Source organism: Phacochoerus africanus, chromosome 1 (genome assembly GCF_016906955.1).
Source record: "Phacochoerus africanus isolate WHEZ1 chromosome 1, ROS_Pafr_v1, whole genome shotgun sequence".
NCBI classification, from domain to species: domain Eukaryota; kingdom Metazoa; phylum Chordata; class Mammalia; order Artiodactyla; family Suidae; genus Phacochoerus; species Phacochoerus africanus.
The window spans coordinates 151,668,263-151,694,393 of NC_062544.1; the positions used below are offsets into that span (position 1 = coordinate 151,668,263).

The following is a 26,131-nucleotide window of genomic DNA, read 5'->3' on the forward strand; positions in this document are numbered from 1 at the left end:
CTGGGTTTTGTGTTTATCTCCCCGACCAGACTGTGAGCTTCTGGGGAAGGGGGACAAAGGATGTGTCTGATTCCCTTCTCTGTGTCCAGTGACCAGCCCAGGACTGGTCTTGTCAAGAGGCATCTGAAAATGAATTGATGGTTGGAGGGGGGTGGGGGGGTCACAGCGAAACCACTGGCTGAGCTCAGCATGAGTCAGTTGTCACTGTCATCAGAAATTGATGGACAGTTGTTTGCTCAGCCCAGTTCTTGCACTGAGAAGTCTAGCTGGGGACACAGGTGACACAGCGCAACTTCTCCGGAAGCAGTTCCCGCTCGCTGACCGTGTTCATTAGCCCACATTCTCCTTGACCTCTCAGCAGCTTTCCACACTGTTCTCACGACCCTTCTGGAAACATGTGGCCTTTTTGACCCCATGCTCCCCTCTTCCTCAACTGCCTCCTTTGCAGGCTGATAGCCCCCATGGGGCCGAGAGGTCTCTGTCTCAGGATGACAGAAAGCCCTTTCCTCCTTTCTACTTCTCAGCAGTGCCTCGCAAGCCCACAGCTGCAACTTCGTACTGCAATCCCCAAATTTGAATCCGAAGCCCAGACCTCCGCTCCAAACCCCCATGTGCCTTGGATCTTTCAGTTGCACTTCAAACCCTTTCTCCACACCAAATCCGTGATTGCACATTCACACATGCACACACACACACACACACATACACACATGCACACACACACACACACGCATACACATATGCACGGGGCTGGGGCCCCCGTGTTGGTGAATGGGCATCCTTGTGAGTGGTGCAAACCAGAGTTTAGGGATTGTTCTGGACACCTGCCCTTTCCCTGACTCTCTAAGGCCATTTGTTGGCCAAGCCCTTCTGATTTTCACCTGCCCTGTGTTCATGCATCTACCTGTTTCTCTTCACACCTCTCACCCACCATCAGGCCATGATCTGTCTGTCACCCGGAGTAGAGCTTGGTACCTGGACTCCCAGCCTCCTCCATGGGTCCATCAGCCCCATTCTGCACTGGCACCACATGTGTCTTTTTAAGGTACTGCCCACTTGAATCCATGTCAGTGGCTTCCTGATGAAGCCAAGGAGCAGAAGGCTGAGAAGGGGGGCTAAGGACCTTATGTGAAGGTGATGTTAGAAGCATAACCACTAGAACAAAAATACAAACCTTCCTAAATACAGGAACAAAACTAAGCAAAAAGGGTGAGGGAAGAGAGAGGAGAATGTAATACAGTAACCATACAACATAAAGTACCACAGAAAGCAAGCAAACATATTGGTTGGATCAGTAAGTGTAAGTGTGTTTAGATGCCCTGTTTATTCATTTATTCATTCCTTTTTTTTTTTTTTTGGCCATGTCCCTGGCATATGGAAGTTCCATGGCCAGGGATGGAACCTGTGCCACAGCAGTAACAGCTCCTGATCTTTAACCCACTGGGACACCAGGGAACTCTAGAATTTTTTTTAATATGATAACACTTTATATTAAAATCTGTTACAATTAAAGCAAGAATCTAAGGAAAATTACATCGATAAACGTGAAAGAATTGAAAGAGATATCAAATTCAAAATTAGGAAAAGAGCAGCAAAGTAAACAAAGAAGAGACAATAATAAAAAGCAAAAAAATAATTGACTAGAAAACAGAAAAATAGCAAAACTTGTAAATCAAAAAGCTGGTTCTTTGAAAATAAAGTTGACAAATCTAAAGCTCACCCAACCAAAATGAAAAGAAAGCACAAATACAAAAAATAAATGATAAGAGGAAAGTAACTATTGTAATGAAGGAAAAATTTTAGAACAGGGCCTAAAGCAGCTTTATGCAAATAAATTTGAAAAACCTAGGCAAAATTGATAATTAGTCAAAACTGACCCCAGGAAAGACAGAGATTTAAAACAGACAAATTCCCATAAGAGAAACAGAAAAAAATAATCAACCTTCCAGGTCCATGTGCTTTCATAAAGGAATGCTTCCAAACCTTCAAATATCAAATAATCTTCAATGCTACTTAAACTGTTTCAGATCACAGCAGTGGAAGGAAAACCTATAAATTCTTGTTACAAAGTGACTATAGCAATGTTACATAAGTACAAAACTGCAGACAACCAAAGCCAAATTGTGAATAACAGCAAACATCTAAGGACACATTAAATGTAAACTAATGTTCATACCATTAAACAATGTGGGGATTAATCCACCTTGAAGTTATAGTTGGCCTCTGTACCCAAAGTTCCTCCACATCCAAGGAGTCTCCCAACCTCAGACTGAGTTGTACTGAAGTATTTACTACTGAAAAATATCTGAGCATAAGTGGGCCCTCATAGTTTAAACTCATGAAGGGTCCACTTTTAGAGTCAACTGTACTTTATGATCAAGTATGGGCTTATTTCAGGAATGCAAGAATGGTTCAATAATAGGAAATCCATTAAGATAATCCATCATTTGAATTGAATTGAGAAGAAAAAATCATATGATCATCTTCATGGTTGCCAAAAAGCCTTCCACAAAATTCAGACCCATTCCTGATACCTAGGCACTTAATAGATGAATACTTTGTTAGCAAGATAGAGTTTATGGACTTCCATCCCAAAGCCAGAATTTTATTTAATGGAGAAACAGTGAACACATTCCATCCATGAAAGTCAGGAAAGAGACATGGACCACATCTGTCTTCATTTCTGTTTAGCATTGTAGTGAAAGTTTTAGCCAACACAGACGGGCATGAAAATTGCAAGAGGTAAATTATTTATTTAAGCAGGTAATGGCATATCTGGAAAATCTGAAGGAATCAATGGAAAAACTATGAACAATACGGAGTTAATATATAGGATCAACAGCTATATATATGTATTTTTTCTTTTTGTCTTTTTCCAGGGCCTCACCTGTGGCATATGGAGGTTCCCAGGCTAAGGGTCGAATAGGAGCTGTAGTAGCCGGCCTATGCCAGAGCCACAGCAAGGCAGGATCCGAGCTGCATCTGCGACCTACACCACAGCTCACCGCAACCCCGGAACCTTAACCCACTGAGCAAGGCCAGGGATCAAACCCGCAACCTCATGGTTCCTAGTCGGATTCATTAACCACCGAGCCACGACCGGGAACTCCCTATGTGTATTTTATATATATACATATATATATACACACACACACATATACACACACATACACATATATACATATATATACACACATATATACATACATACATACATATATATATATATGTGTGTGTATATATATATTCTGAACAAAAAATGGGGAAAAGTCCACACTTGCAACGTCATTTTTTTAAATGCCTGGGAGTAGCCCCAAGAATAATCAAAATATAGGTAAGGAAAAGGTGACACGTTCTGCCCCGGGATTCCTCATACATGGTCGCCCAATTCGGTTTATCGGCCCCGCCCCCGCCCTGCTTTGCTGGACTCTGGGATTGGGGCCGGTTTCTCCCTCCTCTGCCGCCTTGCGTGAGGTTTCTCTCGGTCGATAGAGGGCGCCACGGGGACACTGCCAGAGGGATGGGATCTTCTTCCAGGCCCTTGAGCTGCTGTCTTCTTTGCAATGTGTATCTGGCCAGGCTTTTCTGCCACCAGCCTCAGCCCACCCGCACGCCGGTGGGAGGATCTTAGCAAAACGCTGGTTAAAACAGAGTCCCCAGGCTTCAGTGCAGAGGCTTAGGTTATATCATTATTCACTCCATCTTGGCGATCTCATCGATAATGCTTAGCTTCGGTTTACTTTCACAGGTGACTGCAGAGAGAGCCTGACACTCTCCTGAGTTGAAATATTTGACTCTTCTTAAATGTCAGTAGCTTGCCCTCTATGACTCCCACTTGCCTGGAGGTCCCTCCACCCCTTTCTGTTCTGGATCCTTGTTTTCGGATCACTTCTTCTTTCCTGGTTTATTCCTTTGCTTTGAGCAAGCACATCCATCCTCCAGTGGCTTCCTGAGAAAGGAGGCACACATGGGAGGTAAATTATTTGAGATTTTGTATGTCTTTTTTCTACTTCCACCTTTGATTGACTGAGTATAAATTCTAGGTTGAAAATTATTTTTCAGAGAAAAAAATTTTCAGAATGTTGATGGCCTTGGTCATCCTAGCCAAGCTCCCAGTGTTCCTAATAAGAAATATGAAGCCTTCATGATTTCTAATGTATTCCTATGACTCTTATCCCCCCATGATATCTCCTCTTGGTCCCCAGCATTCTAAGATTCAGAGTAATATTCCTTGGTTTGAGTCTGTTTTCATTCATCGCACTTACTACTTGATGGGCCCTTTTAATGTGGAAACTTGTATCTTTCAGTCCTGGAAAATCTCCTTGAATTATGTCAGTGATGACTTTCCCTGCCCCACCCCAGTCTTTTTGGAAACACTTTTATTCATTCAGTGGACTAGTCCTCAGATTTTTCTCCTACATTTTCTGGGAGATTCTCTCAATTTACATCCAACTTTTTAATGGAAGTTTTCACTTATCTCATTTTTTTTGTATTAAATAGCTTTTTTTCTCTAACTATCTGTATTTTTCTTTTTTTGGAGTATCCAGTTCTTGTTTCATGGGTACAGAATCTTCTCCTGCCTCTCTGAAGACATTGATAGGGCTTTGAATGTTGTATTTTCCTTGAAGAATCTCTGTTTTCTTCCACTAGGGTTTGTTTTTTAGAGTTTGTTTTGATCTTTACCTTCCGTATTGGAGGTTCTTAGGTTTTAAAATTCTTGGTCGAATGCTTATAACTGAGAGTCGGGGGCTGAAAAGCTGGCTCAGAGCTTGGGGAGTGTCAGGAAGTGCTGTTGGTGAACCTTATTTTATTTATTTATCTTTTTTTTTTTTTTTGTCTTTTCTAGGGCCGCTCCCTCAGCATATGGAGGTTCCCAGGCTAGGGGTCTAATTGGAGCTATAGCCACCGGCCTACACCACAGCCACAGCAATTCGGGATCCGAGCTGTGTCTGCGACCCATACCACAGCTCACGGCGACGCTGAGCAAGGCCAGGGATCGAACCCGCAACCTCATGGTTCCTATTTGGATTCGTTAACCACTGCGCCACAACGGGAACTCCTGGTGAACCTTATTTTAAGTGGTGATCTGGCTAGACAACTGGTTGGGGAGTCCCCAGTAACATTATCTTTAGGTCTTTATTTGCTCTGGGGTTCGATTCCCCAGAGAAAAGCCTTCCAATCTTCTGCCCTAAAGGCAGGAAATAAGTGAGTAAAAAGGGCTGAAAGACTTCAATTTTTTTTTTTTTGAATGGCTGCACTTGCAGCACATGGAAGTTCTCAGGCCAGGGACTGAACCCGTTCCTCCACAGTGACAGCAACCAGAGCCAATACAGTCGGATTCTTAACCAACTGCACCAGAGCAGGCATGTGGGGAGAGCTCAACTTTTAGTTCACATACAATTGCTGAATTTGCCCATTTTCAGCATAACCCCATGCCTTCAACTGAGCCACTGTCTAAAGACTACTTTCTCTTTTCTCTTTTTTAACCTTTCCCAAGGAATAAATTTTCAGATTGAGGCTGGGGTAGGGGAGGGGCAGTTGACTGGCAGTGCATTCTTGGAAAAGGGACCGATTAACTGCTTCTCAATAAACTTTTATCCAATATTCCCCATTTCAGCCATCCTTTTACCCCTATCTCAAGAGGCCCTGGGTTTTCCAGTTCCTGAGACTATTGAGAATTCCATGGTTTTGGAGTGCCCTGGTGGCACAGTGGGCTGAGGGTCCATGGCATTGTCACTGCAGTGGCTCTGGTCACTGCTGTGGCACGGGTTCAGTCCCTGGCCTGGAAACTTCCATATGCCACAGGTGTGGCAAAAAAAAAAAAAAAGTAGCTGCTGTAATATAGCTATAATGTATGTTTGTATGTTTACAATACACTTTTATTCCTTTGAAAAGACTTTGCATCCACAGCGGCAGCGACCAGCGGCTGCTTTATCTTATGAGCTCGATTCATACACTTACCTGGACTTTGTCCAAGTTGAGGAAGTACTTACTCATCCACATTTGGCGGGACCAGCCTTTATTTTAAGGAATATTTCTTAGTAAATGGCATCCCAAGTGGCCCTTTCCTCGTAACCTGGAATCCGATCCCAGATGTCTGACGCCCTTGGCTGGATGTCCTGAAACCCACTCCTGTCAGCCTTTTGTAGGCAGCAGCTAAGATGGGAGCTATTTGTAGGGCAGTGCTGGGTACTTACAGTGTACATACTAGAATCTGGCAGCAAGAGAATATTGGATCTTTGGGGGTAAAGGAAAAAAAAACTATTCAGTACAGTGTATTGCAGGGAAAATACACAATTAGGTCTTCAGATGAGTTTTACCTAGTTATCTCTCCTGGAAATTACAACTGGGAAAAAATGAATTCAAGTAAATGCCAAGTTCTATTAAGTAATTAAGAGGAGTAATTTTCCTTTAAAGAGAACAGACAGAGCAATTATCAATAATTGTTGATTTAATGCCAAGTCTCCGTGGTCCTGTAACCTGAATTTACAACATCCAGGAATGATGCAGAGAGGATTTTTTCATGCGCTCCATTCCCATGATCACATGTGACTGTATAGGCCAGGGCCTTCAGGGAGGCAAGCCAGGTAGAAATGATACGAGAACAAAAGAGGAAAACAGATATCAGTCTCTGCCTAGAAAATCACAATGTGGTCTGCTAGGTATTGAGCTTTAATGGCAAGCAAACTTTATTCTCTATCAGTTCAGGCTGAGTGTGCACTGAGGTATGGGGTTAGGACTTCAACAAATGGTTTTTGGGGGAGCATAGTTCGACCCATGACACCTCCTTTACCTTTGTGGCTTTCAACAAGCTAGTGACTCCATGTTTCCATAATAAGTAATGTACCCAAAGGGGGACAAATACACATCGTAATAGTGGACAGCATAATCTAGTGTATGAGATAAAATTATTCTTTGAGGATACCCCTCCACAAAGATCTCTGGACAGTAAGGTATCAGCCAACTTCTCTCTCAGCAGGAAATGCACTGGTGACAACTGCAGGTTTACCTTGAGCCCTTCAGTTGGAACACTCAAGAGGATCTGACACAGGATCGGATTACCTGATTGATTGATTATGCTTATTGCGGCCAAAATGCACACCAGCTTAAACTTAAATCCCAGCAATATAACTTTTCCTTTGTTTTGCTCAAGGGGTTAATTCACAGAAGCAAATACTAAGCAGTGATGAAGAACCCAGGTGACGGGCTTTAAAAATACCAAGCAGTGATGAATAACTCAGGTAACAGGCCACCCCCGCAGCGCCGCCGCAGGACTCCGCTAAGCTGACAGCGACTCCACCCTCTGTCCGAAGCCCGAGGCCGCGCAGGCGCAAAAGCGGCCAGAGGGAGCAGGCGCCGGCCGATGGCGTCATAGGGCGGTGCGAGCTCGCAGCACGTGAGTGAGGCGCTGGGAAAGCAGTAGAGGCATCTGTACGCAAGCGATCCTTCTCGGGCGTGATGAACTGTTGCGGGCTTTTCCTGCGCTCGGCGGCGGCTGCGCGCTCCTGCCGAGCCCTCGTGGCCTTTGCCGAGAGCCGGCGCCTGCTGCGCACCAGTCAGCCCAGCCGAGCTTTCGCCAAGGAGCTCTTCCTGGGCAGAATCGAGAAGGTAATGCAGAACCTCCCGGTCGTCTTTGCTCTTTACCTCTTGCTTTCTGCCCTTTTCGGGAAGGCCGGTCGATCCCGGTCAAAGTCTCCACAACTGCCTGACAAACGCTCATGCGAGCAGGTGTGCTAACTCTTCGATTCCCCTGCAGGCGAGGCCCGTGTTCCAACTAAGGTCTCCAGGTCGCTTTGGGAAACCCCAGGCGAGGTGGACGCTAAGCAACCCTCGACGCAGTGTTCTGGCCCCCAACTTTGGGGGCCTTCCTCTCTAATTCCTTCACACAGCCCACGCCCAGCCGCCCCTCTGTCGGCTTCCACAGCCAAGTCCCCGCGCCTCACCCCGCCGATCAGGTTCCTCTGAAGACCGGTCCCCAGGCGCCTTCCCCACCCGTCCCTTGCACGGGTAGCACGACCCAGTAGTAGCCGTTTGCACTAAGCACTTACCAGGCTCTTAACAGTCGAAAGACTTGGATTTAACATTGGCTCTGTGACTTTAGGCCCCAGTTCTTTCAAACTTCAAATGGAGCTAGCGTTGTGTTCTGCCCTCACAGATGTGTTGCAAAGCCCCTGTGAGGTGTATATGTGTGGAAATGCATTTAAACTGTGCGATACGGTGCAGATGCAAGAGGCAGCAGAGTAAGTGGTCAGTGCTGGCTTCAGTACCTGCTAGTCCGTGCGTTGGGGTTACTACTGTGAAGTGCCTCCGTGCGATCATACACAAAATAGGAGCAAAAACTGTTCTCGACTCCCTCCTGTAGGTTCCCCCCAAACAACAGCAAAAAAGGTATGTAAAGCACTTTGAGCTTGGCTGGAATCTGTGCATCCTTGATGTAGCTGATATTGTATTAGGGAGTTAGTCCCTGGTTTCTCTAGAACATTCTCTAAGGTGGTCAGGCATTACAAATGCAGAAGCTGACACTCAGACTGGAGTGATTTGCCCTGGTAGGAAGTACAAAACTAGGCCTTTAAAGTTAGGGAAACCATTTTTCCCAGAACCTGAAGCTGTGTGGTCCTGGGACCTTGTGCTTTGCTGCCAAGGTGAAGAAAACACAAGTCTTTCTTGCGTCTTTTACTCCAAACCTCTGGCAGCACCTCCTCATCCTCATCTCACCTGTTGGCTTTGCTTCCCTTTGTTCTGAGAAAATAATGTGCAGTCAGGTCAGAACTTCCACCCCACCCCCACCATGTGTGCCCATGTGGTCTACCTTCTCTATCAACGTGGGTGGACCTGAACTTCCAGCAAAAGCCACCTAGACCCCAAGTCTTCTCAACTACTCCAGGGCCTTAATTGTCTCCTTTCTCTTCTGCATCATCACTTGTTACCTTCCGCTGCAGCTTGAACGCATACCATTCAGGCTTTGACCAGTCCACTGGTGCTACTCTCATGCACGCCTGTAGTGACCTCCCTGTTGTTGCATCTGTGGTCTTGTTCTCTTGGAAAGGTACTTTGTCTCCTCACAGAAGGAATTCAGAAACGAGATGGAAATTCAGAAAGTGAAGTGAGGATTTATTTAAGTGAAAATACACCCCAAAAGGATGGGCAGGCAGACAGGCGAACAGCTGCCCTTGGTGTCATTGGCAGGATGGTTCTGAGGGGTGTGCAAATGAATGGTCGAATACTCATTGGAAGGAGGGGCTTGGGGTTTGTATCCCCTGATTTTCATTCCCTCTCCACTTTCCCGAAGGGAGGAGGGATGTTTGTCCTTATTTAGCCTTGATTGGAAGTATCAAGGCGTCTCTCCATCATGGAACTTATTATTTGCAGGACTTATTTTCTTATAATTAGGTCATGTTGAGCAACAGGTTACATTTTGATTCTGCAGATTCATGCCTTTACCCATCATTCTTTGTCTGCCTTCAGGACACTTAACACCCCAAATATGAGGTTTCTTGCCATTCTGGAGGTTCCTGCTTTTCATTGTCCCCCATGGACCCTCGCTGTTTACAAGATACATGGTTTCCTGCCACCTGGCCTGGTGCTTCCTTTTCTCTGCTCACACCTACCTACCTGCCTGCTGTAAGTCTTTTCTCAGTCCTCACCTTACTTGACCCATCACTGGCATTTGACACAGTTCATCATTCTTGGCTTTTAATTTTTTTTTTTTTTTTTTTGCTTTTTTAGGGCCACACCCATGGCACATGGAGGTTCCCAGGGGTTGAATTGGAGCTACAACTGCCAGCCTACACCACAGCCACAGCAATACCAGATCCAGGCTGCGTCTGCCACCTACACCAAGTTCACCACAACGCCAGATCCTTAACCCACTGAGTGAGGCCAGAGATTGAACCTGCAACCTCATGGTTCCTAGTCGGATTTGTTTCTGCTGTGCCACAACAGGAACTCCCATCATTCTTGACTTTTAAATAACTGTTCTCTCCTGATTTTTTTTTTTTTTTTGTCTTTTTGCCATTTCTGGGGCTGCTCTCACGGCATATGGAGGTTCCCAGGCTAGGGGTCAAATTGGAGCTGTAGCCGCTGGCCTATGCTGGAGCCACAGCAACGCAGGATCTGAGCCATGTCTGCAACCTACACCACAGCTCACGGCAACGCCGGATCCTTAACCCACTGAGCAAGGGCAGGGATCGAACCCGCAACCTCATAGTTCCTAGTTGGATTTGTTAACCACTGCGCCACGACGGGAACTCCTCTCCTGATTTTTTTTTCTACGTCACTGGCTGGTCCTTCTCAGACTTCTTTGCTGGTTCCTCCTTGGCTCCTTGACCTCTATAAACATTTGCTAACATTTCCAACTGTCCCAGTTGGAGTTGGGAGTTTTCTGAGGCTTTTTGTGGACCTGACTTTTCATCTATAACCATTCCTCTGATGATCTAATTTGGTATCATACTGTCAATATTCTGAAGATGCACATGTACTGCTGTAGCTCAGATTTCTCCCCTGAACTCCAGGCTCTCTCTCTTTCTCGCCTTTTTCTTTTTCTTTTTTTTTTTTTTTTCTTCTTTTTTGCCTGCCAAGCAACATACAGAGTTCCTGGGCCAGAGATCACAGCTAAGCCGTAGCTACAGCCTACACTGTCCAGGCTCTCTTTATGTCTGTCTTTCTACTCAGAATCTGCACTTGGGTGTTACTAGGCATCTCCAATCTAGTACATCTAAAACTATCCCCAGCTCTCTCCCTAATCCTGCCCTGACCCCTGATCTTCATATTGGAGATGGGGTTGTTCAATTTTTGAGGCCAAATAGCTAGAGTCACCCTTGACGCCTCTCATAATCCACATCTAATTTGGCAGCAAATCCTGTTTTCTCTACCTCCAGGTTATTTTTATTTATTTATTTTTTTGTCTTTTTGTCTTTTTTTTTTTGTTGTTGTTGTTGTCGTTGCTATTTCTTGGGCCGCTCCCTCGGCATATGGAGGTTCCCAGGCTAGGGGTTGAATCGGAGCTGTAGCCACTGGCCTACGCCAGAGCCACAGCAACGAGGGATCCGAGCCGCGTCTGCAACCTACACCACAGCTCACGGCAACGCCGGATCGTTAACCCACTGAGCAAGGGCAGGGACCGAACCCGCAACCTCATGGTTCCTAGTCGGATTCGTTAACCACTGCACCACGACGGGAACTCCCTATTTTTGTTTTTATTGTCAGTACTCTAAGAGGTGGATTTGAGAAGATGCTGCTGTCGTTTATGTCAGAGTGTTTGGCCTATGTTTTCCTCTAAGCGTTTTATAGCATCTGGTCTTATATCTAGGTCCTTAATCCATGTTGAGTTTATTTTTGTGTATGGTGTTAGGGAGTGTTCTAATTTCATTCTTTTCCATTTGGCTCTCCAGTTTTCCCAGCACCACTTATTGAACAAGCTATCCTTTCTCCATTGTACATTCTTGCCTCCTTTGTCATAGATGAGTTGGCTGTAGGTGCATGGGTTTAATTCTGGGCTTTCTATCCTGCTCCACTAATCCCTATTTCTGTCTTTGTGCGAGTACCATACGGTTTTGATGATTGTTGCTTTGTAGTGTAGTCTGAAGTCTGGGAGCCTGATTCCTTCAGCTCCATTTTTATTTTTCAGGATGTCTTTGGCTATTCTGCATCTTGTGCTTCCACACAAACTTGAAAATCTTTTGTTAGAGTTCTGTAAAAAATGTCCTTGGTAATTTGATAGGGATTGCATTGAATCTGTAGATTGCCTTGGGTAGCAGAGTCATTTTGATAATATTAACTTTGCTAATCCAAGAGCATGGTATATCTTTCCATCTATTTGTGTCATCTTTGATTTCTTTCACCAGTGTCTTATAGTTTTCAGAGTACAGGTCTTTTGTTTCTTTAGGTAGGTTAACTCCTAGGTATTTTATTCTTTTGGGTGTGATGGTAAATGGGATTGCTCCCCTAATTTCTTTTTATGCTCTTTTATTGTTAGTGTATAGAAATGCCATCGATTTCTGTGTATTAATTTTGTATCCTGCAACTTCGCCAAATTCATGGATGAGCTCTAACAGTTTTCTGGTAGAGTCTTTAGGATTCTCTAGGTATAGTATCATGTCATCTGCAAATAGGGATAGTTTTACTTCTTCCTTTCCAATTTGGATTCCTTTTATTTCTTTTACTTCTCTGATTGCCGTGGCTAGGACTTCCAAAACTATGTTGAAGAGTAGTGGCGAGAGTGGACATCCTTGTCTTATTCCTGATCTCAGCGGGAATTCTTTCAGCTTTTCACCATTGAGAATGATGTTCGCTGTGGGTTTGTCGTATATGGCCTTTATCATGTTGAGGTAGGCCAGGGATCGAACCCGCAACCTCATGGTTCTTTTCTTTTCTTTCTTTTTTTTTTTTGTCTTTTTGCCTTTTTTAGGGCCACTCCTGTGGCATATGGAGGTTCCTAGGCTAGGGGTCGAATCGGAGCTATAGCCACCGGCCTACACCAGAGCCACAGCAACACGGGATCTGAGCTGACCTACACCACAGCTCACAGCAATGCCAGATCCTTAATCCACTGAGCAAGGCCAGGGATCAAACCCTCAACCTCATGGTTCTTAGTTGGATTCGTTAACCACTGAGACATGACGGGAACTCCATACCTTTCAGTTAGTATTTATTATTTGGGTTTAGTATTGCTGTATTCTTTTAGTTTTTGTTTGTTGGAAAAATTCTTTATTTCTCCTATTTTAAATGGTAATCTTGCAGGATAGATCATTCTAGGCCACACATTTTTCCTTTTTATCTTTTTTTTTGTCTTTTTTGTTGTTGTTGTTGTTGTTGTTATTGTTGTTGTTGTTGCTATTTCTTGGGCCGCTCCCACGGCATATGGAGATTCCCAGGCTAGGGGTCTCATCGGAGCTGTAGCCACCGGCCTACGCCAGAGCCACAGCAACGCGGGATCCGAGCCGCGTCTGCAACCTACACCACAGCTCACGGCAACGCCGGATCGTTAACCCACTGAGCAAGGGCAGGGACCGAACCCGCAACCTCATGGTTCCTAGTCGGATTCGTTAACCACTGCGCCACGACGGGAACTCCCCATTTTTCCTTTTTAGAACTTTGAATATGTCTTGCCACTCTCTTCTGGCCTGTAATGTGTCTGTAGAGAAATTAGCTGATAGCTTTATGGGGGTTCCTTTATAATTAACTCTGTTTTTCTTTTGCTGCCTTTAGAATCCTCTCATTATCTTTAACTCTTGCCATTTTTATTATAATATGTCTTGGTGTGAGTCTTTTTGGGCTCAACTTGTTTGGGGCCCTCTGTGCTTCCTGTGTCTTGATATCTGTTTCCTTTAGATTTGGAAAGTTTTCAGTCATAATTTCTTCAAATATATTTTCAGTCCCCTTTTCTTTTTTCCTCCTTCTGGAATCCCTATTATGCATAGATTGGCCCACTTTATATTATTCCATAATCTCTTATTTTGCTGTCATGTTTTTTTCATTTGGTTTCCTGTTTGCTGTCCTGATTGGGTGATTTACATTATTCTATCTTTCAAGTCACTTAACTGTTCCTCAGCATTTCATTCCACTCTTCAGTGCCTTTAGCTCAGCTTGTATCTCTGCAAATAAATTATCTACTTTTTCATGGCTCCTCCTTATAGTTTCTCCTTCCTTTCCAAAGTAATCTGCATTACTGTTCATATCCACTCTTAATTCCTTCAGAATTTTCACTATCTCCTTTTTGAACTCGCTGTCTGTTAGACTGCGGAGGCCTGTTTCATTGTTTGCTCCTTCAGAGGAGTTGTCCTGTTCTTTTAACTGGGAGTGCTTCTTGCACTGCTTCATTCTGCTTATATTTTTCTTATTCTGTCAGTTGAGGGAAAACAACTACTGTAGTCTTGGAGGGCTATTTCTTTGTGAGAGCGCCCTTGGTTATTTTGTGGGAGCTTACTATTTATTTTTGGTGTGAGGGCTGCTTTTGGTTTGGAGGCTTACTGTCTCTTTCCTCAGCGTGTGCAGGCTGTTATCCCCTTGATAGGGTGTGTGCTGGTATACAGACTGTGGTTACGTCCTGGAAGTTGGAGGCAGTAGACTGGGTCTGTAGCCAGTGCCTGGTTGCGGGGCCCTTGACAGTGGGAGATGGTGCAGGCTGTGCCTGGTTGTAGGGCCTTGGGAAGTGGCGCTGACCCTCAGGGTGGTGTAGGCAGCTCCCAGGGCCTTTGGCAGTGGCAAGAGCTGGGTGTATGCATTCCCAGGAGAGTGAGAGCAACAATGGGTGGTGCCCAGTTGCAGCGCCTTCCTTACCAGTGACCCATGAGGTGGCTGGGGCTGCAGGTGGTACCTGTTCATTGGACCCCTAGTGGTCCAATGCCCACTTCTGGAGTCTTAGATGGCTGCGGCAGTTTCCCCCACTGCCCATAGTCTGCACAGGGGGGGTGTCCTGCCTCCCTTAACCTGTGTAAGAGGCGCCCTAAAGCTTAAGAGCCCGGGCACCTGCAGAGAAAGATATTCCTATGGCAGTCCTGCCCTTTCTCTCGCCCACCCCCACAAGGGCGCCTTGCTTCTTCTGTGGGCCCAGGCCTCCTCCCAGGTTCCCTTGGCTGTGGCGCTCTGCTCCCTTTCCCCCCAGGTTGTCTCTGCATAGTCAAACCTCGTCCTCTCCTCAGACTAACCTCTGAAGCCTAAGTCTCAGTGCCCAGCCCCCATCCAAGCGTCTCAGGCTGTGGTATCTCAGGTGATGGTACCAATGATGTGTGCAGCTCTCCCTTTGCTTTGCCCTCCTCAGTCCAGCTTCTGCACTTTTTTCCAAGGTTTGAGGTTCCCCCTCCATCCTGGCTGATCTTCCCATCAGTTAGGTGGCCTCTCAAGTTGCAGGTTCCTTTTTTCCTCTTTCACAGCTCCCTCTCAGGAGTGCTGGTCTGGTCTGATTCCTTTTTGTTCCCCTCTTTTTTTTTTTGTTCTGCCCGATTATGTGGAGGGTTTCTTGCCCTTTATGGAGGTTTAAGGTCTTCTGCCAGCTTTCAGTAGATGCCCTGTGCCAGTTGTTCTGCATGTAGATGATTTGTTGATGTGTCTGTGGGAAAATGTGAGTACCACGTCTTACTCCTCCACCATCTCGATCCCACCTCCCTGTATCACATCACCTTTGTCCAGTCCTCTGTTAATGGACTTTAGGTTGCTTCCATGTCTTGGCTATTATAAATCATGCTGCAGTGAACACTGGGGTGCCCAGGAGTGGGATTGCTTGATCATGTGGTAATTCTATGTTTAGTTTTCCGAGGAACCTCCATACAGTTCTCCATAGTGTACATTCCCATCAATGGTGTAGGAGGGTTCCCTTTTCTCTACACCCTCTCTGGCATTGATTGTAGACTTTTTGATGATAGCCATTAGGACCAGTGTGCAGTGATATCTCATTGTAATTTTGACTTTCATTTCTCTAATAATTAGCAACATTGACCATCTTTTCACATGTTTTGGGGCCATCTCTATGTCTTCTTTGGAGAAATATCTGTTCAGATCTTTTTGCTTTTTTTGAGCCATACCCACGGCATGTGGAAGTTCCCAGGCTAGGGGTCAGATTGGAGCTGGAGCTGCTGGCCTATACCACAGCCACAGGAACGGAGGATCCAAGCCTTGTCCGTGACCTACACCACAGCTCACAGCAACGGTGGATCCCCAAACCACTGAGCGAGGCCAGTGATTGAACCCGCATCCTCATGGATACTAGTCATATTCATTTCCGCTGTGCCACAAGCCACAACAGGAATTCCCTGTTCAGATCTTACGCCTTTTTTTTGTTCGTTTGATTGAGCCCACAGTATATAGAATTTCCTAAACCAGGAATCAAATCTGAGCCACAGCTGTGACCTATGCCACAGCTATAGCAATGCTGGATCCTTAATCCTCTGTGCCACCGTGGAAACTTCTATTTTTTTTTAATTGGGTTGTGGGGGTTTTGTTTGTTTGTTTGTCTTGCTTCATGAGTGTTTGTATATTTCAGAGATTAAGCCTTTCTCAACTGCTTTGTTTGTGAAGATTTTCTCCCATTCTGTGGGTTGTCTTTTTGTGCTTATACTTTTCTTTGCTGTGCAAAAACTTTTAAGTTTATTTAGGTCCCATTTATTTCACTTTTGTTTTTATTTTCTATTTTCATTACTCTAGATGGTGGATCCTAAAAGATGATGCTGCCATTTACGTCAAAGAGTATTCTGCCTGTGTTTTCTTGTAAGAATTTTATAGTATCTGATCTTATATTGAGGTCTTTAATCCATTATGAGTTTATTTGTGTATGGTGTTAGAGAAAGATCTAACTAATTTCATTCTTTTACATGTAGTTATCCAGTTTTCTCAGCTCCAGTTGTTAAAGAGACTGTCTTTTCTCCATTGTATATTCTTGCCTCCTTTGTTGTAGATTAGCTGACCATAGGTGTATGGGTTTACTTCTGGGCTTTCTGTCCTCTTCCATTGATGTGTATTTCTGTTTTCGTGCTAGTACCATACTGTTTATTTTGTTTTTGTTTGTGTTTGTTTTCGGCCATGCCAGTGGCATGCAGAAGTTCCTGGGCCAGGATTCGAACCTATGCCACAGCAGTGACCCAGGCCACTGCAGTGACAGGGCTGGACCTTTATTCCTCTGTGCTACAGTGGAACTCCCAGTACCATACTGTTTTGATTACTGTTGCTTTGTAGTATAGTCTGAAGTCAGGGAGCCTGATTCCTTCTTTCTTTCTCAGGGTTGTTTTGGCTATTTGGAGTCTTTTGTGCTTCCATACAAATTTTAATGGTTTTTTTGTCCTAGTTCTGCAGAAAATGCCATTGGTAACTGGATAGGGATTGCATTAAATCTGTAGGTTTCCTTGGGCAGTATAGTTATTTTGACAGTATTGATTCTTCCAGTCCAAGAACATGGTATATCCTTCCATCTGTTTGTGTCATTTTTAATTTCCTTCATCAGTTTTCAGAATACAGGTCTTTTGCCTCCTTATGTTGCTTTATTCCTAGGTATTTTATTCTTTTTGATGCCCTGGTAAATGGTATTGTTTCCTTAATTTCTCTTTTTCTTTCATTGTTAGTGTACAGAAATGCAAGAATATTCTCTATATTAATTTCGTATCCTGCAACTTTCCTGAATTCATTGATGAGCTGTAGTAGTTTTCTAATAGTAGCTTTAGGATTTTCTGTGTATAATATGTCATATGCATACAGGGACAGTTTTACTTCTTATTTTCCAATATGGATTCCTTTTATTTCTTTATCTTCTCTGATTGCTGTGGCTAGGACTTCCAAAACTATGTTGAATAACAGTGGTGAAAGTGGACATCCCTATCTTATTTTTGTCTTAGAGGAAATGCTTTCAGCTCTTTACCATTGAAAATGATGTTAGCAGGAGTTTTTCTCTTATTATTTATTATAAAATATTGATTATAGTTCCCTATGTCATACATAGGTCCTTGTTGGTCATCTGTTTTATATACGATGGTGTTTATCTATTAATCCCAAACTCCTCATTTACAGGGGTACACACTATATGTAATATTTAAAAATCTATTGCAACAGAACAAAGGGTGGGGGAAAAAATGTATACATGTAAGGATAACTTGATCCCCTTGCTGTACAGTGGGAAAAAAATAATAATAAAAAAATCCAACAAAAAATAAAAAAAATTAAAAAAAATTAAAATCTTGGAGTTCCCATCATGGCTCAGCAGAAATAAATCTGACTAGCATCCAAGAGGATACAGGTTTGATCCCTGGCCTTGCCCAGTGGGTTAAGGACCTAGCGTTGCCATGAGCTGTGGTGTAGGTTGCAGACACAGCTCGGATCCAGTGTTGCTACTGGCTGTGGTGTAGGCCAGCAGCTACAGCTCCAATTCAACCTGTGGCCTGGGAACCTCCATATGCCAAGGGCACAGACCTAAAAAGACCAAAAAAAATAAAAAGAGAGAGAATGATGTTAGCTGTGGGTTTGTCATATATGGCTTTATTTTGTTGAGGTGTGTTCCCTGTGTGCCCACTTTTGGTAGATTTTTCTCATAAATGGTTGTTGGATTTTGTCAAAGATGATCATATGGTTTTTATTCTTCAATTTGTTAATGTTGTGTATCACATCGATTGATTTGCCGATACTGAAAAATCCTTGCATCGGTGGGATAAATCCCACTTGTTCATGGTGTATGATCCTTTTAATGTAGTGTGCATTTGGTTTGCTAGTGTTTTGGTGAGGAATTTTACATCTATGTTCATCAGTGATATTGGCCTGTAATTTTCTTATTTTTTGTTATCTTTGTCTGGTTTTAGTATCAGGGTGATGGTGGCCTCAGAATGAGTTTGTGAGTGTCCCTTCCTCAGCAGTTTGTTGGAATAGTTCCAGAAGGATAGGTTTTAACTCTTCTCTAAATATTTGGTAGAATTTGCCTATAAAGCCATCTGGTCTTGGACTTTTTTTTGTTGGACATTTTTAAATCATAGTTTCAATTTTAGTACTTGTGATTGGTCTGTTCATATCTTCTATTTCTTCCCTGCTTCAGTCTTGGAAGGTTGTACCTTTCTGAAACTTTGTCCATTTCTTCTAGAGTGTCCATTTTATTGACATACAGTTGCTTCTGGTAATATTTTATGATAACTTCTTTTTCGTTTCTGATTTTATTGATTTGAGCTCTCCCTTTTATTCTCAATGAGTCAGCAATTTGGTTTATCTTTTCAAAAACCAGCTTTTGGTTTCATTGCTTTTTTTCTATTGTTTTCTTCATCTTTTTTTAAAATTTCTGTTCAGATAGTTATGACTTCTTTCCTTTAAATATTTTGGATTTTTGTTTGTTCTTCTTTCTCTAGTTGATTTAGGTATAAGGGTTAGGTTGTTTATTTGAGCTTTTTCTTATTTCCTGAGGTAAGTGTATTGCTATAAACTTCCCTCTTAGAACTGCTCTTGCTGCATTCTATACATTTTGGGTTGTTGTGTTTTCATTTTCATTTGTCTCTAGGTTTTGTTTTTTTTTTTTAATTTCCTCTTTGATTTCTTCAGCGACTCATTGGTTGTTTAGTAGCATTTTGTTTAGTCTACTTGTTTGTGTTTTTTGCAGTTTATTTTCTTTGTTGTTGATTTCTAGTCTTGTTGTGGTTGGAAAAGATGCTTAGTATAATTTCAGTTTTTTAAATTTGCCAAGGCTGGATTTGTGACCCAGGATGTGCTCTGTCATGGAGAATATTCCAAATACACTTGAAAAGAGTGTGTATTCTCCTGCTTTCAGATGGATTGTTCTATAAATATCACTTAAGTCCATAAGGTCTATGTGTCATTTAAGGCCTGTGTTTCCTTGTTGATTTTCTGTCTAGATGATCTGTCCATTGCTATAAGGACAGTGTTAAAGTCCCCCCACTATTAATGTGTCACTGTCGATTTCTCCTTTTTTGGCTGTTAGCAGTTGCCTCATATATTGAGGTGCTTGTATGTTGGGTGCACATATATTTACAGTTGTTATATCGTCTTCTTGGATTGATCCTTTTATCGTTAAGTAGTTTCCTTCTTTGTCTCTTGTGAACATCTTTATTTGAAAATCTGTTTTGTCTGATAGAAGTATTGCTACTCCAGCTTTCCTTTGAATTCCATTTACATGGAATATCTTTTTCCACCCTCTCATTGTCAGTCTGTTCATGTCCCTAGATCTGAAATGGATTTCTTGTCAATAGCATGTATATGGGTCTTGTTTTTGTATCCATTCAGCCACTCTGTCTTTCAGTTGGAGAATTTAATCCATTTACATTTAACGTAACTATTGATATGTATGTTCTTATCGCCATTTTGGTAATTGTTTGGTCTTTTTTCTTCCCTTCCTCCTCATTTTTTTTTCTTTTTGTCTTTTGAGGGCTGCACCTGCGGCACATGGAGATTTCCAGGCCAGGGGTCTAATTGGAGCTATAGCCACCGGTCTATGCCACAGCCACAGCAATGCCAGACCTGAGCTGCGTCTGCAACCCAAACCACAGCTCATGGCAACGCCAGACTGCCAACCCACTGAACGAGGCCAGAGATCGAACCCGCAACCTCATGGTTCCTAGTCGGATTTGTCTCCACTGAGCCACAACGGGAACTCTGCTTCCCTTCTTCTTTTGTTCTCTTGTGGTTTGATGACTATCTTTAGTGCTGCGTTTGGATTGCTTTTTCTTTCTTTTTTTGTTTTTGTTTTTGTCTTTTTGTCTTTTTTGTTGTTGTAGTTGTTGTTGTTGTTGCTATTTCTTGGGCCGCTCCCTCGGCATATGGAGGTTCCCAGGCTAGGGGTCTCATCGGAGCTGTAGCCGCCGGCCTACGCCAGAGCCACAGCAACTCGGGATCCGAGCCGCGTCTGCAACCTACACCACAGCTCACGGCAACGCCGGATCGTTAACCCACTGAGCAAGGGCAGGGACCGAACCTGCAACCTCATGGTTCCTAGTCGGATTCGTTAACCACTGCACCACGACGGGAACTCCCCTGGATTGCTTTTTCTTATTTGTGTGTATCTATTGTAGATTCTGAATTTTTGATTTTTTTTTTTTTTTTTTTTTTTTAGGGACTCACCTGTGACATATGAAAGTTCCCAGGCTAGGAGTCAAATTGGAGATGCAGCTGCTGGCCCATGCGCCAAAGCAACACAGTGCGTCAGTAACCTACACCACACCTCATGGCAACACTGGATCCTTAACCCACTGAGCGAAGCCAGGGATTGAACCTGCATCCTCATGGATACTAGTTGGGTTTGTTACCACTGAGCCACATGGGAACTCCCATTGTTTGTAATTTTCTTGTTTCTAGTTGTGGTCTTTCCTTTTCTACCTAGAGAAGTCCCTTTACCATTTGTTGTAAAGCTGGTTTAGTGGTGCTGAATTCTCTTAGTTTTTGCTTGGCTGTAAAGCTTTTGCTTTCTCCATCAAATCTAAATGAGAGCCTTGCTGTCTAGAGTGTTCTTGGTAGGTTTTCCTATTTCATCACTTTAAATTTATCATGCCACTCCCTTCTTGCCTGTAGAGTTTCTGCTGAAAGATCAGCTGATAACCTTATGGGAGTTCCATTGTATATTATTTGTTGCTTTCCCCTAGTTGCTTTTAATATTTTCTCTGTCTTTTAATTTTGATTAATGTGTGTCTCAGTGTATTCCTCATTGGGTTTATCCTATGTGGGACTCATGTTCCCATGTTAGGGAAGTTTTCAACTATTATCTCTTTAGGGCTGTTTTCTTCAGCCCTTTCTCTCCTTTTTTTCTGGGACTTCTATAACGCAAATGTTGGTGCATTTAATGTTGTCCCAGAGGTCATTTCTTAGTCTGTCCTCATTTCTTTTCAGTTTTCTTTATTCTGTTCCATGTCAGTGATTTCTACCAGTCTGTCTTCCAGCTCACTTATTAATTCTTCTGCCTCATGTGTTCTGCTATTGATTCCTTCCTGAGTATTTTCTCATTTCAGTTGTTATATTATCACTGTTTTTTAAATCTGTTTATTAATCCTTTCTTGTAATTTCTCAATCCATGCTTCTATTTTTTTTTTTCCTAAGCTCTTGAATCATCCTCACTATCATCATTCTGAAGTCTTTCATGTAGGTTGCCTATCTCTTCTCCACTTGGTTGTTCTTATGGGGTTTTGGCTTGTTCCTTAGTCTGTAACATATATCTCTGCCGTTTTATTTTGTCTAGCTTTCTGTGTGGTCTCCCTTCTTCAGGCTGCAAGGTTGTAGCTCTTCTTGCTTCTGGTGTCTGCCCTCTGGTTTGTGAAGTTGATCCAGGGGCTTGCACAGGTTTCCTGGTGGGAGAGACTAGTAGCTGCCCACTGGTGAGTAGAGCTGGGTCTTGTCCATCTGGTGGGCAAGGCTGTGTCAAGGGATATAATTAGAGGTGACTGTGTGCTTAGGACACCTTTAGGCAGTCTGTCTGCTGATGGGTGGGGGTGTGTTCCCACCCTGTTGGTTGTTTGGCCTGGGGCTTCTCTGCACTGGTGCCTGCAAGCTATTGGGTGGGGCCGTATCTTTCCAAAATGACAGTTGCCAGGGTTGCTCACACTGATAACTATTCCCTGTGGCCTCTTCCTCCAATATCCTGCCCCCTCAGTGAGGCACAGCTGACTGCTGCCTCCCCAGGAGCCCCTCCAAAACCCACAGGTAGATCTGACCCAGTATCTTATGGAGTCCTTGCTTTGCCCTGGGATCCAGTGCACATGAAACCTTTGTGCACCCTCCAAGAGTGCAGTCTGTTTCCCCCAGTCCTGCACACACGCTCTGCTGTCCTTCAAAGCCAGATGCTTGCGGTGGCTGGGGGAGGAGGGTGCTCCTTCTTCCAATGCCAGACTCCCAGACTGGGGGACCTGATGTAGGGTTTGGGACTCTCACTCTTGTCGGAGAACCTTTGCACATAGTCATTTTCCACTTCTTGGGTTACCCACCTGGGGGGTATGGAACTTGCTTATATTGTGAAAGCAACCCTCCTACTGTCTTGTGGCTTTTTCTTTGTTTTTGGTTATAGAATATCTTTTTTGATAGTGTTTTTTATTTTTCTTTTTCCTTCTTTTTCTTTCTTTCTTTCTTTTTTTTTTTTTTTTTTGCTTTTTAGGGCTTCACCCGCAGCATACGAAAGTTCCCAGGTTAGGGGTTAAATCAGAGCTGCAGCTGCTGGTCCACACCACAGCCACAGCAATTCTGGATCCAAGCCCCATCTGCAACCTACACCACAGCTCACGATAATCCTGGATCCTTAACCCACTGAGCAAGGCCAGAGATTGAACCTGTATCTTCATGGATACTAGTCAGATTTTTTTCCACTGTGCTACAATGGGAACTCCTTTTTTGATAGTTTTAAGTTTATCTTGTTGATGGTTGTTCAGCAGTTAGTTGTGATTTTGGTGTTTTCATGAGGGGAGGTGAGCTTGAGTCTTTCTATTCCTGTCTTGTCACCTGTACTTGCATCTGACAACTTTTAAGCCCTTCCACTGATACTGCCCAGGTTCAGGCTGCCATTTCCTCTCAGCATAGTTGGGGTTTGAGTAGCAACGTGGCACCTGAGATGTTTAGAATCTCGGAATAGAAGGAGACTTTCATGATCACATGGGCTGATACCTGACACCCCCCCCCACCCCCCCCACCCCCCGCTCTCAGGGGACTCAAGCTCTTCCCTAGAGCATCCCCAGCTCTGCTGCAGGGACCAGTGGGAGATTGAGTGGAAGGGATCTGGGTAACTTCTACCCATCCATAGCCTCATTCAGAGCAGCTTGGCTTTCATCTGTTTTACATATTTGGTTTGTACACTGGATTTATTTGAGAAATCAATTACATTGCTTTCAAAAATTTGAAAAGTGCTAATGAAATTGAACTCAGTACCCTTAGGCACCCCATTTAGACTCTGGATATTGCTACCAGAGATGGGTTCTTACATGGGTTGAGGTCTCTGTCCTGGTGGCAGTTGTCCTTTGGTTGTAGTTGAGGGCCATCTGTTCCTAGGGTGTTCTCTTTTCTCACTTGGCTGCTTGCTGGTACCAGATAATCTTCCTCTAACACAGCCATTGCACCAGGCCCAGGTGAGCCCATGAGGCTGTGAAGGCCGATGCAGTGAGCTGAGCCTCTAATTCAGCTAAAGAGCCAGCCCTAAGGGGCTACAGAGGGATGTGACAGTCTCAGTGTAATGTCCTCCTAGGCCACCTTAGGGGCAGAGACAAGACGTCCTGGAGGCAGGGATCTCTTGAAGCCTCCTCCCGCTTGTGGATAGGGCCCCATCTATCAGCCAGTCTAGGGGGCCCGACAGGAGAAAACAGATTTGGGAGCCTGTTTCTCAAGCTGCCGATTAGACATGGGGCTGGAGGGAGGAGGCAGGAGAACAGGACAGGGCTGGAAGGGGAGCATCTTGAGACACTGGGTGAGATGCTGTGAGGAGAGGCAGGGCTCCTGGGGGCTGGGGTTTAGGGCCTGGGATGCCGCATCTCAGCAGTTGCGAGTCAGATCCACATATTCCTGTCGTTGCTGGCAGCTAAAGAGGAGGATGGAGCCCCAAAGCCAGAGGGGCTGAGGACACTGGGATGGTTTAGGCAGCGTAGAGCAGTGGCCCCGTGGGGAATCCAGGCTGATTTGGAAATGTTGGTCACTCATGGTTTGTTTGAGACAGATTGGAAGCTAAGTTGTCTTCTAGCATGGAAACAAGAGCAGAGCCGATATCCAACACACAGAATTAGAGTTCCTGCGTGTTCAGGACATGTCAGCCCTTTCATGATACGTAACAGGAGAAGAACTAACTGGCAGGGGTGTGACTTGCCTGTCACACATCTAAGAAGCAGTGGAGTCAGGGCCACATTCGCGTGCTCCGGCCCCATAACCTCACACACTCTGCGCAGGTAGTAGGGGTGGCTGGCAGGAGGGCCGGTGCTGGAGCGGGCAGCCAGGGAACCCGGTGGGATATCAGGCCTTGCGCACAGTCTGACCCTGTCAGCAGCAGCATCTTTGAGCTCACAAAATAACTAACGTGAGTTTTTACGTTTTTGTAAAGAGCTTTCACGTCCATTATCTTGCATGGTCCTCACAACGACCTTGAGTAAACGTTAACTGCATATTCCGGGTGCGGAAACAGCAATGTGGAGAGGTGAAGGGATATGGCTCGGGCCACAGGCAGCTGCAAATCAGGGACCAGATCAGGGTTGGAAATGTTCATTCAGGCTCTGTGTTTCGTGGGACCATCATTGTAACTTGTTATTGTTCAGGAAAGCTGATCAAAGTCAGCAATAAGCCTGCCTGGTCGGGGAGCAGGACAAGCCAAGGTGGTGGAGTCTAACGCACGATTCCTGTGCCTTAGGCACCTTCTCAAGTTGGCTTTCCAGTTCTTTCCAGAGGATGTGGAAACAAGTCTTTTTCTGTCCCTTTCGATTGATACTACCTCTATGGGAGGTTGCCAAAAATTAAAATTTTACTTCGTCTTCATCCTTTTTAGAAAGAAGTTTTCCCGTTCCCAGAAGTTAGCCAACATGAACTTAATGAAATCAATCAGTTTGTGGGACCTGTAGAAAAATTCTTCACTGAAGAGGGTACGTATGGTTTCCTTTATCATTACTGATTTCCAGTTACGGGCACTGCTTTGATATTTGTATGAGGAGCAATATATATTAATCACAGGGAAATAGGACTAGGGACTTATTTTGCTTAAAAGATCACTCCAGTGGTTAGGACTCAGCTTTCAGCACAGGAGCTCAAGTTCAACCCTACATCTGGGAACTGAAATCCCATACAACGCCAGTGCACACTGCTGCAAAAAAAAAAAAAAAAAATCCAGTTGCTATTTAATTATAAGATATATCTGGTTCCAAACGGTTGCAGATCAATACTTTTATAAAGTACAATAAAAATGAACATTTAGAAAAATGAAATGAAGAAAACACAAAATACAAGCCCATCAATCATGGGTTTGGTTGCATGGCAATGTAAAACTTCTGTAAATGTTTCTAAAAGTTTACTTGTAATTTCTGTGCTTTTAGCTTATAGGGACCAGATTTCAGGTTGAGGGCCCCAGTGTGGACTGTGTGGTCCCTCACTCAGGGGTCATAGCCCTTGGCAAGGCAATTTACTTCTGTCTGCAGGAGCCTCTGGGGGGCCAAGTGGTGACAGATGGACAGCAGTGCTTTGCCACAACTCAGGACCCAAGGAATCCTTGTTTTATGTGGGCGCGCTTTTACAAATGAAAACTGGGGAATTTTTAAAATGCTGCCTGTTCATTTACTGCTTGTCTAAAAATAATGATAAGTGCATCACATAATAACATAAGCAGTGTTTTTGATGAAGAGTGGTGATGTTTTATAGTTTTGTCAATTTTTTGGCTTATTGTTAGCTGACTTCTCATATCTGTTTCTGCATTTAATCTGCGATCCAAGTCATGTAGCCCCTGGAAGACTCCTCTGTGTGCTTGTGATAGAATTAGGATTAAAAAGGCAAAGAACATCATCCTTTTATTAAAATAAAATAGTTTTGACCTTGTAGACTCCCCGGAGGTCTGGCAGGTCCCCTTGGGCACCCTTTTATCTGCATAGTTAACTGGTATGTTGCTAATTTAAAAGTTGCTGAGTTGAGGGTTCCTGCTGTGGCGCAATGGGATTGGGGCCCCTTGGGAACACTGGGATGCAGGTTCCATCCCTGGCCCAGCACAGTGGATTAAGAATCTGGCATT

At 44.1% G+C, this 26,131-nt stretch overlaps 1 protein-coding gene across 1 annotated transcript in view; it reads left to right on the top strand.

Annotated features, from left to right (window-relative positions):
- Positions 1 to 7,373: 7,373 nt before the first annotated feature.
- The window catches only part of ACAD9 (acyl-CoA dehydrogenase family member 9), a 45,168-nt gene continuing 26,410 nt past the window's right edge, over positions 7,374 to 26,131 (top strand). Inside the window, exons 1-2 of the mRNA XM_047782127.1 lie at positions 7,374 to 7,608; positions 24,905 to 24,998. Of these exons, the coding sequence (XP_047638083.1) occupies positions 7,459 to 7,608; positions 24,905 to 24,998 (244 nt within the window). The 5' untranslated portion in view covers positions 7,374 to 7,458. The remainder of the gene's footprint in view (positions 7,609 to 24,904; positions 24,999 to 26,131) is intronic.